This window comes from Mya arenaria, chromosome 1 (assembly GCF_026914265.1).
Source record: "Mya arenaria isolate MELC-2E11 chromosome 1, ASM2691426v1".
Lineage (NCBI taxonomy): Eukaryota > Metazoa > Mollusca > Bivalvia > Myida > Myidae > Mya > Mya arenaria.
The window spans coordinates 21,124,937-21,144,272 of NC_069122.1; the positions used below are offsets into that span (position 1 = coordinate 21,124,937).

General features: G+C 34.8%; 1 protein-coding gene across 1 annotated transcript; it reads left to right on the forward strand.

The window, feature by feature from the left end:
- The first annotated feature begins 423 nt into the window (after positions 1-423).
- Positions 424-18,918, forward strand: LOC128237184 (cation-dependent mannose-6-phosphate receptor-like). Its single transcript, XM_052952490.1, has 7 exons — positions 424-735; positions 5,364-5,451; positions 6,344-6,462; positions 7,498-7,582; positions 9,197-9,321; positions 9,791-9,917; positions 18,785-18,918. Exons 1-7 carry the CDS (start codon positions 551-553, stop codon positions 18,845-18,847), a joined length of 792 nt encoding a protein of 263 aa, XP_052808450.1. The 5' UTR covers positions 424-550; the 3' UTR covers positions 18,848-18,918.
- Positions 18,919-19,336: the final 418 nt, after the last annotated feature.

Here is a 19,336-nt window from a genome sequence, read left to right on the forward strand (position 1 = left end):
AGAAGGATTGTACTAGGCCTTTAAGATATTCATAAACGTTTAAATAAAGTGTACGTCTTTTATAGGAAATCTTGCGTATTTCCTTTAATATTTTTTAAAGATGGGGGGGGGGGGGGTAGTTTTAGCTTTACAACTACTGTTAATAAAATAATGTTGAAAAGGTAAATACCCATTTTCAATTAGTTATAACGCAAGTAAACAAAACACTGAGTTATCAGAACGATTATGAATGTGATAAAATGATAACACAACAAGTTAAAGTCAGCTCTTGATAAATAATTGGTTTGATAGTTTCGATGTTATTTATAGTTGTATCTAATCACTATCTTTCACATGATCTAATCACCCATGTACCCTTTAAATTTAATATAATAATTAAGGTAACAAAATTACAATAAACTTTTATTCATATGTTTAACATTTTGTTTACAAATGGAGAGTGTTGGTGAATTTTACATTGTTTTCAGAACGTCGGAATAAACTTGATTTTTATCCATCGTTTATTTTGCCGAATTTGCCTATTTGCTTGGACATAAACAAACCTTTGAGGATGATTGGATCTTTTTACAATTTCCAAAGACGCGGCGTATTACTGCTGGTAGTACTCGTCCTCCATGCTAGTGAGACATTGTGTGCTACCTGTGTTCAGAGCGGTCAATGTGCGTGTACTTATGATGACGGATCGGGGACTGTGGACCTTTCGCCAATAGCTAGCACGGACCAAAGCAACCCCCTGTAAGTCCTGGACTTAACGTTATTATTCGCACCGCATTGATGTGCGGTTCTTCTTTGCATTGCCAACCATTTCGTTGGGGTCTATGGTAGAAAGGGTTATTAATTAATTGTTATTTATGGTCTTCTGTTCTTTCTTTTTTGCTATCCACCGTTCGTTTGGTAATCAGAAGTACCTTTCTAACTGCTGAAAGATAAACGTGTAGTTCTACCTTCAACTATTATTTTAAAAAAAACATAAGTTGTTTCCCAATTACAAATGTATATGCACATTTTGGCATGAGTTATCAGGGGCGGGTCCAGAAATTGACGTTAAAGGGGGCGTAACTTAGGCTGTAAACATTTGACACACACAAGACCCACCCTCAATTCCGAAAAGTATATGACATAAACTGTTTACATGAAGGTTTGGAGTTACTCCTTGAAGAAAAGTTTAACCGTGTAGTAGTCGGTAATGGTGCATTTTGAGAGTGTATTATAGTTTATTACTTCTTTACCTTTCATATTGAAATAAAAAGTTGGACGATTTTAGCCCCCCTCTTAAACCGCTAGTGGTAATTGTATTATATAATTATGCTATACGATTTACTTTTGCATGATTTATATACATGTTGGAAACATTTTTTTGAAAAACTGTATGTATTGCAAACGATTGCCGCTGAACACAAGAGTGTTTTTTTTTGTATTGGCCCGTTCTTAACGCCATTAAGTGAAGGATAGATGTAGGTCGTGTCAAAACATCGCACGTATATAATTAAGGCCATGGCAAGTTGATGTTTTGCCTCATCGGGTTGATAACCTTTTACCTTTGGATCGAAATATATCCATAACAGAACTCAAAATTGAGCCAAAGTGAATGTATAATTAATTTAAGGAGCCTAAAATGATAATCAAAGTGCTGAAAGCACTGATTTACTAGGGCTACACATACATGCAAGTTGACAATTACGTAATAAGCATTGAAACAACATTAATGGCTTACACCAGAAGGAAGCATTGTTGAATGGGCTATTTTGAACAGAAGAACCTAACATGGCGGAAGTGTCGTAAATACAAACTTATACCAATCATTTTTCACGTCTAACGTCTGATATCCAAAGTACATATAGTATATGTCGATACAATGAGCATTAATTATGTATTTTGTTGCAAGTCCATTAGTTTTACAGATCTCAAAACACATTTATATTTCAAAGCACTGAGAGTGCTTACTGGCAATACATTGATTATGTTGGCGGACGATGGTTTGTTAAAAAAAAAGGAAATAAATATTGTGTTGAAACTAAACTACTCGAAAGGTTTATATCATTGGCAATGAAGTTCTAAACTAAATATTTCGTTGCTATGAATGCTGGGGGTTTGTAAGGAAGTCTTTGTATTATTAAGGAAGTTAGGTGTTGCTGAAGTGATTGGTTAGTATGAATGAATGAAGTTGCTAAGGTTGCCATTTCAAACTATGGAAGTCATAGGATGCTGAAAAAGTAATGATTGCTAAGGTAGTCATTGGTTGCTATGTATTAATTATGAACTGTATAAAACACAATTATTGATCATGGATAAAAGACGAAAAACAGCGAAATCCAGCGAAGTTCTGACATTTTAAACAAACGTTTGAATAAATGTTGTGGTTATTTACTTTACTTAGTTTAGAAAGGAAAATAAATACATGTTTTGTTTACCTAACATCTGTGACATGGACTGATAACATCCTACTCCCAGCTAACATTGAATTTTACCACTTTCAATTCTTTATTTATCTGATTGCCAAGCGTATCTTCTATATACATGTATTCTTATCGTCTGCTTCTGCTTTTGGCAAAAGCCCCTTACTAAGGGATCAAGTGACAAAGTAGGCGTACCCTTATCGCTATCGACGTTGAGTGAATTTGTCAAGTGCGCGTCAAAAGCCCTCAATCTAAATACACAAGCCAATCACACGCCAAGAGGTCGTCCGGTTTAACATCGCCAGATTTGGCAGTCCTTAAAATGACTACGCGATATATTGTGCTAAATTGGCAATGTACTGCAAAGGGGGGTAAACGTTAGCGAGGTTTGACTATTGTGGTACGCATTCCGACATTTATACACTGAATTTCACAGCGGGATAGTATACAAATAGTTATTTGACAATGTTATTAAGATTTATTTTCATTTTTAAACAAAATCAATACTTCTGAACCTATTAGCTGTGTTTGATAATTGAAAAACATTAAATATTCGTTATTTTACTGCATGTGAACATGAAAACTGCCAGTCGGACGTACAGAACGTCTTACAATTTTTATCAGATTGAATCTAAATTTAACAGTCAAGACCGTCTGACCGATGGCGATGGTTTATCGCAATGTTGTTGTATAATGTATGAAGTTAATAATATTTTATGTACTTACCCTGAAAATGTTTCCGAAGACTTTTATCAAGGCGCCAGTAAACTGCCATCATTTGCATGATCTAGGTGATCTGCACATATTCATACATTTGGCTTCATTGAGAAAGAAACCTGAATAATTATGTGCATATTTTTAAATTAAAATATAAATTTGCATTGACTTTGATTTGACCTGATGTTGACCCCGTTTTTGACCGGGATGCAACGAATGTGTACTGCACGTTATCGTCATATTTTCCATACTACTCACGGTAAGTTGTTGTGAATGTATCCGTACATATCTATGATGATTGAAAACATTTCATGGGCCGCCTTCCTGAACTTGTTTAAGATTCGAGTTATCCGGAAGAAGTTTTGACATTGTCAATATTTGAAGACTTTATTTACCGTTTTCATAGCATTTAACTGTTTACATTATTTCTTAAATATTATTTGAATATGTCATGCATTCTGCTACGCTTGTTGTCGTTTTATGTTGTTATTTTAGTTACAGAATGCCTGGCCAGGCGAACTATTTTCATTTCATGCTTTACATTTTTATCAGTCCTGGTATTACTTTGATTATTTAACTTCTACTGCCGTCGCGAAATATAACTCCTTTTGACTAAAATATAAATTTGGTGACCCAATATGGAAAAATATGGGGTCACCACGGACCAGTCGTGGACCAATGGGGTTGCGTCATTTACGTTTGAGGCTTGATATAATTCTTTCTGACGTCAAGCATTATTTATGTCTCCTCCCGACGTCGCGCAATTTAACTCCGGCCCGGTACTCGTGAACATATTGTCATTAATTAAAATTTAAAAAAAACTATACATTTTCCAATATATAACTTGAATAACAGTGTAGAACATTTACTCAAGCCCCAATAAGTCAAATCATCATGAAAATCATATTTTGATATTTTAAAACATAAATCATTAAAAAGATTCATAAAATACAAAATTGGCTAGAAGCATTCATTGTAAAATTCCACCTATGCGTCAAACGTTTATTTACGAATAATATCAAGGTTTGTTGTTTTTTTCCGTCAACTTATTTCGTCATGAAATGCGTATGAATATGTGTTATGACTATATTAAACTATTTAAAAGCATTTTCTTTGTCAAATATGAATGAGTTTTCAAATTGTTAATGTTACCTTTATCAACTCGTATATAATGTATATATTGGTAAGATCCTATGGTCTTTTAACACAGATCAGCACCTGTGTAAGTTCTAAAAAAGGGATGTCATTTCATGACGGTGAAACAGTGGTTACCGCAGCGACTTTAAATTGCGTTAATGAAGTTAAAGAATTTATATAATCTCATTGACAGCAGATAGTTATAAAAAATGATGAGTTGCACAAAAACACAAAAAGATTTAAGGTGGCTGATTCTACGGGGAAAGTGATATTAGCCAGGCTGCGTGTAAGCTGTAAAACGTGAACAATAGCAGGTTAAATAGCAGCTTGCTCGCCAGACTCGCCGCGAACTATGTACAATGAAAATCATACTACTGTTCTATATGCCCAGCCAGTTTGTTTTGTGCACATTATATTCAACACATGTATCAAACATCAGCTGGTATATGATAAGTTATATCATTGTATGCATGTTCATTTTAATGAATGAATTAAAATTCAGATCAGTCTTTGAATTACTTTATCGTTCTATGTTAGAGCTAGCAGTGTTGCTCCGACTTAATTCCATCGTTTACAACTGATGTTTGTTTCCGGTTGAATTCGGTTATTAAGTACTAGGATTAAATTAATCACATAGTATGTTATGTTGTATTCTATTCTATATGTCCCTGTTTTCAAGTTGATGCGTGCCCTCATGCGAGGCTTATATTTAATGATTATAGATAGTTGTTGGGGCAAGAGTGAGGTAATGGCCATGCAAACTTCATGCATTGACCCCTCAACACCAGCCCCCAGCCCAATAGATTAGGGTTCTAGTGAACTCGTGTTTTACTGACCACCCCAAGGCGGTAACCCCATCATGTATTTGTAAAGCTATTGTCATGAGTGTGGTCTATCTGTGCGTTTGTTTTTATATATGTGGTGTATATATATGTTTCTAGTTTAATATTGTTTGGGCCCTTGCCTTGTGCCCATGAACATGTTTTTTGTTTTTTTGTTTTTTTTTACTACTGGGCTTGTCCCTGTATTTTCATTGTATTATTTTGTTTTTATATTAATTTAATTTTAAATATAAGTCGCTGTAATGTGTTGGTGTTTTTTTCTTTGTTCTAGGATTCGTGACGCGTTTGCTCCCGATACGTACGCCTACTCGTTCAACCCCTGTCTTCCGTTTACTGAAGGCACCTGTGTGAACGCCGCGGTAAGTAAGAAAAACGCGGGAATATTTATTCTCTCACCTCTTACTAATGCATGTTAGTTACTTCTTTATTATTTTATTGCTTTTTTTTACATCAGTTGTAATCGCAAAATATTATATTTGTGAGTAATATTATTGTCTTTCCAACATGTAACGCTTGCGGCAAAATGGTGTCTTTGGTTACAAGCCAGCTAATAGAAAATGTATGTGGGTACAACATCGCTGAAAAGTCTACCCCCCCCCCCCCCCCCCCCCCCTCCTCTCCAACAACTCCGTTTCAACATTCGTTTCCACTGTAAATGGCTCATCCAAGTTTAATAAATTTGACGATATTTTCCCTACGAAATGTTTAATCATTTAACTGAAGATTTTGATTTATTTGTACCCTAACAACCGATCTGTAGAAGCAGGATTCTCTTAATATCGACAAGTTGTTGATAAATATGTGCGATCTTGAATTCAGTCAATATATTGATCAAGATGCCCACGTATGCTCACGTATAGCTAGGGCCTTAAAAACTTGTTGGCCAGATTATTCTATGTGAGTTTGGGGACTTTTATATGCACGTTTCACACACTTTATTATACTTGCAATGATTACTATAAAATCAGGCAATACACCCTGCATGTTGTTTAAATAAACACCAAACTTGCATTGGTTAAAGTAATACAACATTTTGATTTTTTTGTAAAAATGTTTGAGAAGCTATAAGTTTTTCTTGCATTTCTTGGTTATTTTAATTTTTTCAAAAAGTTGTAAGCCCAGATGTAGCTACGCCATTGCACGTGCAATATTATTGTTAATTGCAATGCTCGTTGATGGACCGCTTGGGTCAACGACAGGGATTGGTTGCGTCTTGTTAGATGTTAACTTTATTTTGACTGCAATTTCCAGGCTTGTCAGTTTGACACGAATGGCAACATCTACTACAACATCGGAGATTCGTCCAAGGTGACACTGGCCAACTCCGGTACAACAATCACTGCCACTTACGTAGCTGACGACGGTGCCAGGTAGAGGCTCGTTTCGTGTTTTAAGTGACATGTTTTGTTCGAACCCTTAAGATAAGCCATCCATCTTTAGAATGCACAGATGAGTAAGTTATTTAAGATATTAACATCGAGATTATTTATATCGTCAAGTTATATTGATTACCAATTTGGCAGGGGCGTAGCTAGGCCTAAAAACTTGTAGGCCCTGTGGTTCTAGGTTAGTTTCGGGATAAGAACCCCCTAACAAGATTTCTTTCTAAATTAGAAGAAAATGGTGCAATTTCGGAGCATTCCAGGAGAAAGGGGCACTATTACAGCCATTTTATATGCACATGACACACACTTAATTATATATGCAATGATTACAATAAAATCAAGCAATACACACCAAACTTGTTTTGGTAATACATGTAATAAAACAAACTTTTGAGTTGTTTGAGCTATTAGTTTTTATTGCAGTTTTGGTTTATTTAAATTTTGTCATTTTTTTCAAAAAAAGTGTAGGCCCAGACCTACAAGGTTATATATAGCTACGCCACTGCATTATATTATTTTTGCATGGATTACCTTTTTGAATAACACCATCATGACGTAATGATACATGACATATTTAAGGGATATTTAAGAATATGAAAAAAAAGAAAATATAAAGCAATTTTATTAAATTGTTTCTTATATATCATAATGCCTATACACAAAATTTCGATGATGTATGACATATTTAAGGGAGGTAATCAAATATGAAAATATATAGCAATTTAATGAAATTGTTTCTTAAATAACATAATGCCTATAATATATAATATAATATAATATATAAATATATTTCGATGAAAAATATTCAAACTCAACCTTTTATTTTATTTTATTTTAGAATGATACTTTACCAGTAGCATTTTTTGTATTAATAATGAATGAATTACATAAACGTCAGACTCAAGGCTTTGATCAATATATATGTGTGTATATTCAAGAATACAGATACGCATGACTGGTTTATTCCGATATTATTATCATATATCAGTTGTAATTAATATGTTTTTAATTTATTGGTAGGCAATCGAAGGCGACTTTCACCTGTGATCCAAACAAGGACCCACCAGACGTGCAAGCCTTGGGGGAAACATCACAGTCTTTCTACGTAAGCATTCGTACACGCTGTATTCTGAGGTGTCTTTCCAGTACGTTTGAAATATGTAGATAATGAGGGTTCATACCATTTCAATGAAGCAGTTGAATAAACACTGATATATGTTGCAGACGACATATTCAATATATATTTGTCTCCCATCCCCTGATATTCCGAATATTTGGCATTGCTAGATATCCATTAAGGGTAGTTACTCCCCTTTGATCAAAACTAAACTCATTACTTTTGAACCAGTAAATGTATCAAACGTTATAATTTGATATTTTTAGAAAAGGTTGCATATGGTTCAATAAGGATATTTTTTGGAAATAAACATAACTCACTGTTTACTAGGAAAATGGTAATCCTGGTGTAGTGTGTATATAATTGCTGGTTAACACATCTATATCTCATTCGAAAATGTCTATCTCATCAGATTCGATTGTCGCATTGCTCACTCGACCCGCTACCGAACAATCTGTATGCATAAATGTGCTGTCATTTTGTTTTAAATATTTTATGTTGTTTTAATAAAGAAGTATAATAACGAATTATTTGTCATTTATCAAACGATATATCAACACATATTTTTGTATACGAAAGATCACTCAAAGCGAATGTATCGTATTGGTAACGCGTAACCGACATTGCAGTTTTCACGACTTCTATAATTCGCGAACGCTGTCATATTCTGAAAATTGTTAATCCAAAATATCGCTATTACGAAATATTTTTTTGGTCCCTACGATTTCGGATTAACGGTGTTCAACTGTAATAACTTTATTTTATGAATATAACGCATTAAGTTACATAAGTATCTTCTTTACAATGTGGTCTTCAATGGATTCTACAAACGTATTAGTATTCATTTCTCATTCAAACAATACCAAACACGACGACATGCAAACACAACATGTACAATATTCAAAATTAAGAAAGACAAAATTACATTGCATTTAAACAAACAATTTAAACATACAGTCATTCACTAAAGTTATTGTTTTGTCATAAGATGTTTTTTGAATTATGTTTTGTATGCAAATAAAAATGATGATTCTCGAATAAAAAGCGGTATAGAATTCCATACAGATTTAGCAAAATAAGTAAATGACTTCTTACCGTAATTACTAGTGGTCTTGTGAAATTAGACATTGGACATTCAAAAAGGAATGTCGTTCTTGCACGACATTGGACAATGGACATTCATAAACAATTTATTGTTTTCAACGACGCCTTGTGTCTACTGACTCTTTCTTGACAAAGGAAAAATTGTGGCAAAATGAAAGGTCAATGAAATGTGAAATAAGAGGAAAATTGCTGCTTTACATCGCCGTTTATTTTATAATCGTACGTTTTTCACTATAATATGCTGTAAAGCCAATTTTAACTCCTCTGCTATAGCCCGTCGAACACAACCTCGCTTTTATGACGGTACATTAATACATGACGGTGTAAAATAAAAATTATATTACAAATTAATTCCCAATGAAGTGTAATAGTTCATAAATGTTTAAAATCACTTAAAGTCTTTAGACTTAACTGCTAACTACATATACATTTACATCCGTGGTTGTTTATGGTGGAAACTGACCGTGGTGCTTCGTTAAAAATAACGTGTTATTTCAGGAATTTGCAATAACAACGAAGTACGCATGTGCGAGTTCCGGTCCTGGTCCCGGTCCCGGTCCCGGTCCGGTAGTTATAGTGACTACTTCACTAAGCATTAGTGTGGGATGGATCCTCACTATTCTGTGAGTTTGTCGACTTTTGAACTATTTTGCGCACTACCTGTATATATTTTTAGATGAATTTTAGCAGTAGAAAATTGTCGGCCGGTACGTAATAATTAGATGACATAAAGTTAAACTCTTTATCTTAAACACCCGCGGGAGTTTAAATTCTTAATGATTAGGAATTGCCTAGCTACATTTCCCTGGCTGAAATCGTATGCTGTATTCTTAAAAAGATTGAGACATCAATAGGGCACACATTAAATACTCACATGTATTTTCGTATTCTAAAGCCGGTGCACCATGCGTTAACAGTCATACCACTCATTTGAATTGGCCTCTATCGAGACGTCATCCAAATACTTTCGATTGTATTTTGATCCACTAATTTAATATTCAATTATTACTGCATCTTTTGTTTATGTTACTCGGGTAAAATGTGCTTGAAAATTTTGAATATATGATGGAAAACAGCAAAATCCGTTTGCAGGTTTCTAGGAGTGGGTGTCACATATTTAGTGGCAGGGGTCGTGTTTAACCGGTTTTACCGCCATAACGCTGGAAGGGAGCAAATACCGAACATTAACTTTTGGATTGCCATTCCTGGCCTCATTAAGGTAAGGGTATGCCTTGTTCCGTGTAGCTATTCCTGGTCTAAACAAGGAAAAGTTCCCATTAAGGTAATAGTTTACCAATAATGGCATCATTAAGGTAAGGATTTACCATTCTTGGTCTCATTAAAGAAAGGATTAACCATTCTTGGTCTCATTAAGGTAAGGATTTACCATTCTTGGTCTCATTAAAGAAAGGATTAACCATTCTTGGTCTCTTTAAAGAGAGGATTTACCATTCTTGGTCTCATTAAAGAAAGGATTTACCATTCTTGGTCTCATTAAAGAAAGGATTTACCATTCTTGGTCTCTTTAAAGAAAGGATTTACCATTATTGGTCTCATTGAAGAAAGGATTTACCATTCTTGGTCTCATTAAAGAAAGGATTTACCATTCTTGGTCTCATTAAAGAAAGGATTAACCATTCTTGGTCTCTTTAAAGAAAGGATTTACCATTCTTGGTCTCATTAAGGTAACGATTTACCATTCTTGGTCTCTTTAAAGAAAGGATTTACCATTCTTGGTCTCATTAAGGTAACGATTTACCATTCTTGGTCTCTTTAAAGAAAGGATTTACCATTCTTGGTCTCATTAAGGTAAGGATTTGCCAATATTGGCCTCTTTAAGGTAAGGGTTTTCCATTCTTGATCTCATTAAGGTAAGGGTTTACCATTCTTGGTCTCATTAAGGTAAGCGGTTACCATTCTTGATCTCATTAAGGTAAGCGTTTACCATTCTTGGTCTCATTAAGGTAATGATATACCATTCTCTTGGTGTTTAAGGTATATATTTACCATTCTTAGCCTCATTAAGGGAAGGATTAACCACTCTTGATCTCTTCAAGGAAAGGATAAACCATTCTTGGTCTCTTCAAGGAAAGGATAAACCATTCTTGGTCTCATTAACGAAAGGATTTACCATTCTTGGTCTCTTTAAGGAAAGGATTTACCATTCTTGATCTCATTAACGAAAGGATTTACCATTCTTGGTCTCTTTAAGGAAAGGATTTACCATTCTTGATCTCATTAACGAAAGGATTTACCATTCTTGATCTCATTAAAGAAAGGATTAACCATTCTTGATCTCATTAACGAAAGGATTTACCATTCTTGATCTCATTAACGAAAGGATTTACCATTCTTGGTCTCATTAACGAAAGGATTTACCATTTTTGATCTCATTAAAGAAAGGATTAACCATTCTTGGTCTCTTTAAGGAAAGGATTTACCATTCTTGATCTCATTAAAGAAAGGATTTACCATTCTTGGTCTCTTTAAGGAAAGGATTTACCATTCTTGATCTCATTAACGAAAGGATTTACCATTCTTGGTCTCTTTCAGGAAAGGATTTACCATTCTTGATCTCATTAACGAAAGGATTTACCATTCTTGATCTCATTAAGGAAAGGATTTACCATTCTTGGTCTCATTAACGAAAGGATTAACCATTCTTGATCTCATTAACGAAAGGATTTACCATTCTTGGTCTCATTAACGAAAGGATTAACCATTCTTGATCTCATTAACGAAAGGATTTACCATTCTTGATCTCATTAACGAAAGGATTTACCATTCTTGGTCTCATTAACGAAAGGATTAACCATTCTTGATCTCATTAACGAAAGGATTTACCATTCTTGGTCTCATTAACGAAAGGATTAACCATTCTTGGTCTCATTAACGAAAGGATTAACCATTCTTGATCTCATTAAAGAACGGATTTACCATTCTTGGTCTCATTAACGAAAGGATTAACCATTCTTGATCTCATTAACGAAAGGATTTACCATTCTTGATCTCATTAGAGAAATGATTACCCATTCTTGATCTCATTAACGAAAGGATTTACCATTCTTGGTCTCATTAACGAAAGGGTTAACCATTTTTGATCTCATCAACGAAAGGATTTACCATTCTTGATCTCATTAAAGAAAGGATTAACCATTCTTGGTCTCATTAACGAAAGGATTAACCATTCTTGATCTCATTAACGAAAGGATTTACCATTCTTGGTCTCATTAGAGAAAAGATTACCCATTCTTGATCTCATTAACGAAAGGATTAACCATTCTTGATCTCATTAACGAAAGAATTAACCATTCTTGGTCTCATTAACGAAAGGATTAACCATTCTTGATCTCATTAACGAAAGGATTTACCATTCTTAGTGTCTTTAAGGAAAGGATTTACCATTCTTGGTGTCTTTAAGGAAAGGATTTACCATTCTTGGTGTCTTTAAGGAAATGATTTACCATTCTTGGTCTCTTTAAGGAAAGGATTAACCATTCTTGGTCTCATTAAAGAACGGATTAACCATTCTTGATCTCATTAACGAAAGGATTTACCATTCTTGATCTCATTAACGAAAGAATTAACCATTCTTGGTCTCATTAACGAAAGGATTAACCATTCTTGATCTCATTAACGAAAGGATTAACCATTCTTGGTCTCATTAACGAAAGGATTAACCATTCTTGATCTCATTAACGAAAGGATTACCCATTCTTGATCTCATTAACGAAAGGGTTAACCCTTTTTGATCTCATTAACGAAAGGATTTATCATTCTTGATCTCATTAACGAAAGGATTTACCATTCTTGATCTCATTAACGAAAGAATTAACCATTCTTGGTCTTATTAACGAAAGGGTTAACCATTTTTGATCTCATTGACGAAAGGATTTACCATTCTTGATCTCATTAACGAAAGGATTAACCATTCTTGGTCTCATTAACGAAAGGATTAACCATTCTTGATCTCATTAACGAAAGGATTAACCATTCTTGATCTCATTAACGAAAGGATTTACCATTCTTGATCTCATTAACGAAAGAATTAACCATTTTTGATCTCATTAACGAAAGGATTACCCATTCTTGATCTCATTAACGAAAGGATTAACCATTCTTGGTCTCATTAACGAAAGGATTTACCATTTTTGGTCTCATTAACGAAAGGATTTACCATTCTTGGTCTCTTTAAGGTAGGGATTAACTATTCTTGATCTCATTAACGAAAGAATTTACCATTCTTGGTCTCATTAACGAAAGGATTAACCATTCTTGATCTCATTAACGAAAGGATTAACCATTCTTGATCTCATTAACGAAAGGATTAACCATTCTTGATCTCATTAACGAAAGAATTAACCATTCTTGGTCTCATTAACGAAAGGATTAACCATTCTTGATCTCATTAACGAAAGGATTAACCATTCTTGGTCTCATTAACGAAAGGATTTACCATTCTTGGCCTCTTTAAGGTAGGGATTAACTATTCTTGATCCCATTAACGAAAGGATTTACCATTCTTAGTGTCTTTAAGGAAAGGATTTACCATTCTTGGTGTCTTTAAGGAAAGGATTTACCATTCTTGGTGTTTTTAAGGAAATGATTTACCATTCTTGGTCTCTTTAAGGAAAGGATTTACCATTCTTGGTATCATTAACGAAAGGATTTACCATTCTTGGTCTCTTTAAGGGAAGGATTTACCATTCTTGGTCTCTTTAAGGAAAGGATTTACCATTCTTGGTCTCATTAAGGATAGTGTCTACCATTCTTTGTCTCTTTAAGGGAAGGATTTACCATTCTTGGTCTTATTAACGAAAGGATTTACCATTCTTGGTATCTTTAAGGTAGGGATTAACTATTCTTGATCTCATTAACGAAAGGATTTACCATTCTTAGTGTCTTTAAGGAAAGGATTTACCATTCTTGGTGTCTTTAAGGAAAGGATTTACCATTCTTGGTGTCTTTAAGGAAATGATTTACCATTCTTGGTCTCTTTAAGGAAAGGATTTACCATTCTTGGTATCATTAACGAAAGGATTTACCATTCTTGGTGTCTTTAAGGAAAGGATTTACCATTCTTGGTCTCTTTAAGGGAAGGATTTACCATTCTTGATCTCATTAAGGAAAGGATTTACCATTCTTGGTGTCTTTAAGGAAAGGATTTACCATTCTTGGTCTCTTTAAGGAAAGGGTTAACCATTTTTGATCTCATTAAAGAAAGGATTAACCATTCTTGGTTTCATTAAAGAAAGGATTTACCATTCTTGGTATCATTAAAGAATTTTTTTTACCACTCTTGGTCTGATTTTAGAAAGGATTTACCATTCGTAGTCTCATTAAAGAAAGAATTTACCATTCTTGGTCTCATTAAAGAAAGGATTTACCATTCTTGGTCTCATTAAAGAAAGGATTTACCATTCTTGGTCTCTTTAAGGAAAGGATTTACCATTCGTAGTCTCATTAATGAAAGAATCTACCATTCTTGGTCTCATTAAAGAAAGGATTTACCATTCTTGATCTCATTAAGGAAAGTTTTAATCATTCTTGGTCTCATTAAAGAAAGGATTTACCATTCTTGGTCTCTTTAAGGAAAGGATTTACCATTCGTAGTCTCATTAATGAAAGAATCTACCATTCTTGGTCTCATTAAAGAAAGGATTTACCATTCTTGATCTCATTAAGGAAAGTTTTAATCATTCTTGGTCTCATTAAAGAAAGGATTTACCATTCTTGGTCTCATTAAAGAAATAATTTGCCATTCTTGGTCTCTTTAAGGAAAGGATTTACCATTTTTTATCTCATTAAGGAAAGAATTTACCATTCTTTGTCTCATTTAGTTAGTTAAGGATTTACCATCTTCGTCACATTTAAGAAAGGTCTAACCATTATTGGCCTCAATATGGGAAGAGTTTAACCAGTTCCGGGTGACTGTTTCTGTGCTAATAAATATAGGGATTTACCATTCTTTGTCTCATTAAGGTAATGATATATTCTCTTGGTGTTTAAGGTAAATATTTACCATTGTTGGGCTAATTAACGTTAGGATATACCGTTCTTGTTCTCGGGAAAGAAATTATGTACCATTCTCGGTCTCATTAAAGAAAGGTCACCATTCTTTGCTTATTAAGGTTAGGTTTTAACCTGTTCCTGGTAGCTACTCCTGGTCTCAATAACATTGGATTTACCATTGCATATACCGGGAAGCCATCGCAGTTCTTATTAAAGTAAGGATTTACTCATTTCTCGGCTCATTGATGTAAGCCCATACTGGGTAGCCATCCAAGGTCTCACTAAAGTAAGGATTTACTCATTTCCCGGCTCATTGATGTACGCCTATACTGGATAGCCATCCCAGGTCTCATTAAAGTAATGATTTACTCGTTTCTCAGCTCATTGATGTAAGCCCATACTGGGTAGCCATCCAAGGTCTCACTAAAGTAAGGATTTACTCATTGCCCGACTCATTGATGTACGCCTATACTGGATAGCCATACTTGGTCTCTTTAAAGTAAGGATGCTCTCATTTCTCGGCTCATTGATGTAAGCATATACTCGGAAGCCATGCCAGGTCTCATTAAAGTAAGGATTTACTCATTTCTTCTCACTGATGTAAGCCTATACTGGGTAGCCATACCTGGTCTCATTAAAGTAAGGATTTACTCATTTCTTCTCACTGATGTAAGCCTATACTGGGTAGCCATACCTGGTCTCATTAAAGTAAGGATTTACTCATTTCTTCTCATTGGTGTGAGATATACCGGGAAGCCATCCCAGGTATCATTTAAGTAAGGATTTACTCATTTCTCTTCTGAATGATGTAAGCATATACTGGGTAGCCATCCCAGGTCTCATCAAAGTAAGGATTTACTCATTTCTCGGCTCATTGATGTAAGCATATGATGCGAAGCCATCCCAGATCTCATTTAAGAAACGTTTGACTCATTTCTGCTCATTGATGTAAGAATATACTGAGAAGCCATCCAATGTCTCACTAAAGTAAGGATTTACTCATTTCTTCTCATTGGTGTGAGATATACCGGGAAGCCATCCCAGGTATCATTTAAGTAAGGATTTACTCATTTCTCTTCTGAATGATGTAAGCATATACTGGGTAGCCATCCCAGGTCTCATCAAAGTAAGGATTTACTCATTTCTCGGCTCATTGATGTAAGCATATGATGCGAAGCCATCCCAGATCTCATTTAAGAAACGTTTGACTCATTTCTGCTCATTGATGTAAGAATATACTGAGAAGCCATCCAATGTCTCACTAAAGTAAGGATTTACCCATTTCTTCTCATTGGTGTGAGATATACCGGGAAGCCATCCCAGGTATCATTTAAGTAAGGATTTACTCATTTCTCTTCTGAATGATGTAAGCATATACTGGGTAGCCATCCCAGGTCTCATCAAAGTAAGGATTTACTCATTTCTCGGCTCATTGATGTAAGCATATGATGCGAAGCCATCCCAGATCTCATTTAAGAAACGTTTGACTCATTTCTGCTCATTGATGTAAGAATATACTGAGAAGCCATCCAAAGTCTCACTAAAGTAAGGGTTTACTCATTTCTGTTCGTTTATGTAATCATAAACCTGTTAGCCATACCTGGTCTTCTCAAAATATTGATTTACTCAGTTCTTAGTACCTATCCCAGGAAAGTAAGGATGTTCTCATTTTTGTGTAACCATTTCTGGCCTGATTGAATTAAGAATTTAGACAGTTCTGGGTAGCTCATTAAGTATTTGCATAGGTTTTGGCTCATTACGGTAGGTATAAACTTGGTAGATTTACCTGGTCTCATTTAGTTAAGGATTTACTGGGTAGATATGGCTGGTCTCAGTAAGGTAAGGATTTACTGGGTAGATATGGCTGGTCTCAGTAAGGTAAGGCCTTACTGGGTAGATATGGCTGGTCTCAGTAAGGTAAGGATTTACTGGGTAGATATGGCTGGTCTCAGTAAGGTAAGGATTTACTGGGTAGATATGGCTGGTCTCAGTAAGGTAAGGATTTACTGGGTAGATATGGCTGGTCTCAGTAAGGTAAGGATTTACTGGGTAGATATGGCTGGGCTCAGTAAGGTAAGGATTTACTGGGTAGATATGGCTGGTCTCAGTAAGGTAAGGATTTACTTGGTAGATATGGCTGGTCTCAGTAAGGTAAGGATTTATTGGGTAGATATGGCTGGTCTCAGTAAGGTAAGGATTTACTGGGTAGATATGGCTGGTCTCAGTAAGGTAAGGATTTACTGGGTAGATATGGCTGGGCTCAGTAAGGTAAGGATTTACTGGGTAGATATGGCAGGGCTCAGTAAGGTAAGGCTTTACTCAGTTCTGAGTGACCATTCATCGCCTCAATAAAGGAAGGATCGACATAGGTTTGGGTCACCTTTCTTGGTCTAATAAAGGCAAGGATAAACTAACGTTTCGGTTACCATTTCTAGTCTTTCATTTGTTAAAATAGAAATTTACATAGGTCTGGGTAACCATTATTTGTCTGTTAAAGTAAAAATTCACTGAGGTCTGGGTAAACATTATTTGTCTGTTAAAGTAAAAATTCACTGAGGTCTGGGTAAACATTATTTGTCTGTTAAAGAAAGAATTCACTCAGGACTGGGTAACCACTATTCGTCTGTTTAAGTAGGAATTCACTGAGGTCTGGGTAACCATTATTTGTCTGTTAAAGAAAGAATTCACTCAGGACTGGGTAACCACTATTCGTCTGTTTAAGTAGGATTTCACTGAGGTCTGGGTAACCATTATTTGTCTTTTAAAGTAAGAATTCACTCAGGTCTGGTAAGCCATTATTAGTCTGTTAAAGTAATAATTCACTCAGGCCTGGGTAACCATTATTAGTCTGTTAAAGTAAGAATTCACTGAGATTTGGGTAACCATTATTGATCTGTTAAAGTGACAATTCGCTGAGGTCTGGGTAACCATTATTAGTCTGTTAAAGTAAGAATCCACTGAGATTTGGGTAACCATTATTGATCTGTTAAAGATACAATTCACTGAGGTATGGGTAACCATTATTAGTCTGTTTAAGTAGGAATTCACTGAGGTCTGGGTTACCATTATTAGTCTGTTAAAGTAAGACTTCACTCAGGTCTGGGTAACCATTATTAGTCTGTTAAAGTAAGAATTCACTCAGGTCTGGGTAACCATTATTAGTCTGTAAAAGTAAGACTTCACGCAGGTCTGGGTAACCATTATTAGTCTGTTAAAGTAAGAATTCACTGAGATTTGGGTAACCATTATTGATCTGTTAAAGTAAGAATTCACTGAGGTCTGGTTAACCATTATTAGTCTGTTAAATAAGAATTTACTCAGGTCTGGGTAACCATTATTAGTCTGTTAAAGTAAGAATTCACTGAGGTCTGGTTAACCATTATTAGTCTGTTAAAGTAAAAATTCACTCAGGTCTGGTTAACCATTATTAGTCTGTTAAATAAGAATGTACTGAGGTCTGGGTAACCATTATTAGTCTGTTAAAGTACAAATTCACTCAGGTCTGGTTAACCATTATTAGTCTGTTAAATAAGAATTCACTGAGGTCTGGTTAACCATTATTAGTCTGTTAAAGTAAGAATTCACTGAGGTCTGGTTAACCATTATTAGTCTGTTAAATAAGAATTCACTCAGGTCTGGGTAACCATTACTGATCTGTTAAAGTAAGAATCCACCCAGGTCTGGGTAACCATTATTAGTCTGTTAAATAAGAATTCACTTATGTCTGTGTTAACATTATTAGTCTGTTAAAGTAAGAATCCACTCAGGTCTGGTTAACCATTACTAGTCTGTTAATGTAAAAATAAACTCAGGTCTGGGTGAACATTACAAGTCCATTAAAGTAAAAAAACAACTCAGGTCTGGGTAACTATTATTAGTCTGTTAAAGTAAAAATAAACTCAGGTCTGGGTGACCATTACTTGTCTCTTAAAGCAGTTCTGTGTCAAAGGCATGGAAACAGCAGTTTTAAATTATAGTTTGATTTTAAACATTGAAGCCAGTGTTTTTCAAATGTACAGGTACCTTTTCTAGATGGACAAATTAATACTTTTCTAAAAGATCTATTTTTTTCAGGATGGTTGTCTTTTTGTAGTCGGCAAAGTCAAAAACATCAGAGGTGGATATCAAAAATATTAAAAAACAAGTGTCGTGACATTCAGTATTGGTTGATGTCTGTTGATGAAGGAATATAATAAACTTGACGTGTGTATGTGAAGTATTGCTTTTTACTTGAATATTTGAATAACAAACCAGTACAAGTAAACCAGTACAGTACGCTTCATTAAACTCAGTATACGGTTGTTATTTGGCAATGACCCTCTCTCGAGTCGATCGGAACTTGCGGCCATTTTTCATCAAAAACAACATAAGATGTATATGGACGGTTTACAATGACAGAATTTTTTACATTTAACGACGCTGCAAGTAGATCGCGTAGTAATTTAAATTTAGATTTAGGAGTTAAGCCTAAGGACTTTACTCAAAGATATCTTAATTATGTATGAAATAATTCACTTCACTAGGGATCAATTTGAACTCAGTAGTACAATTAACACATTAAAACACAACAATTTATTATAATGTTGTTTTAAATGGAAAATAGCCGAGGTGTTCCGATAGCCTTAC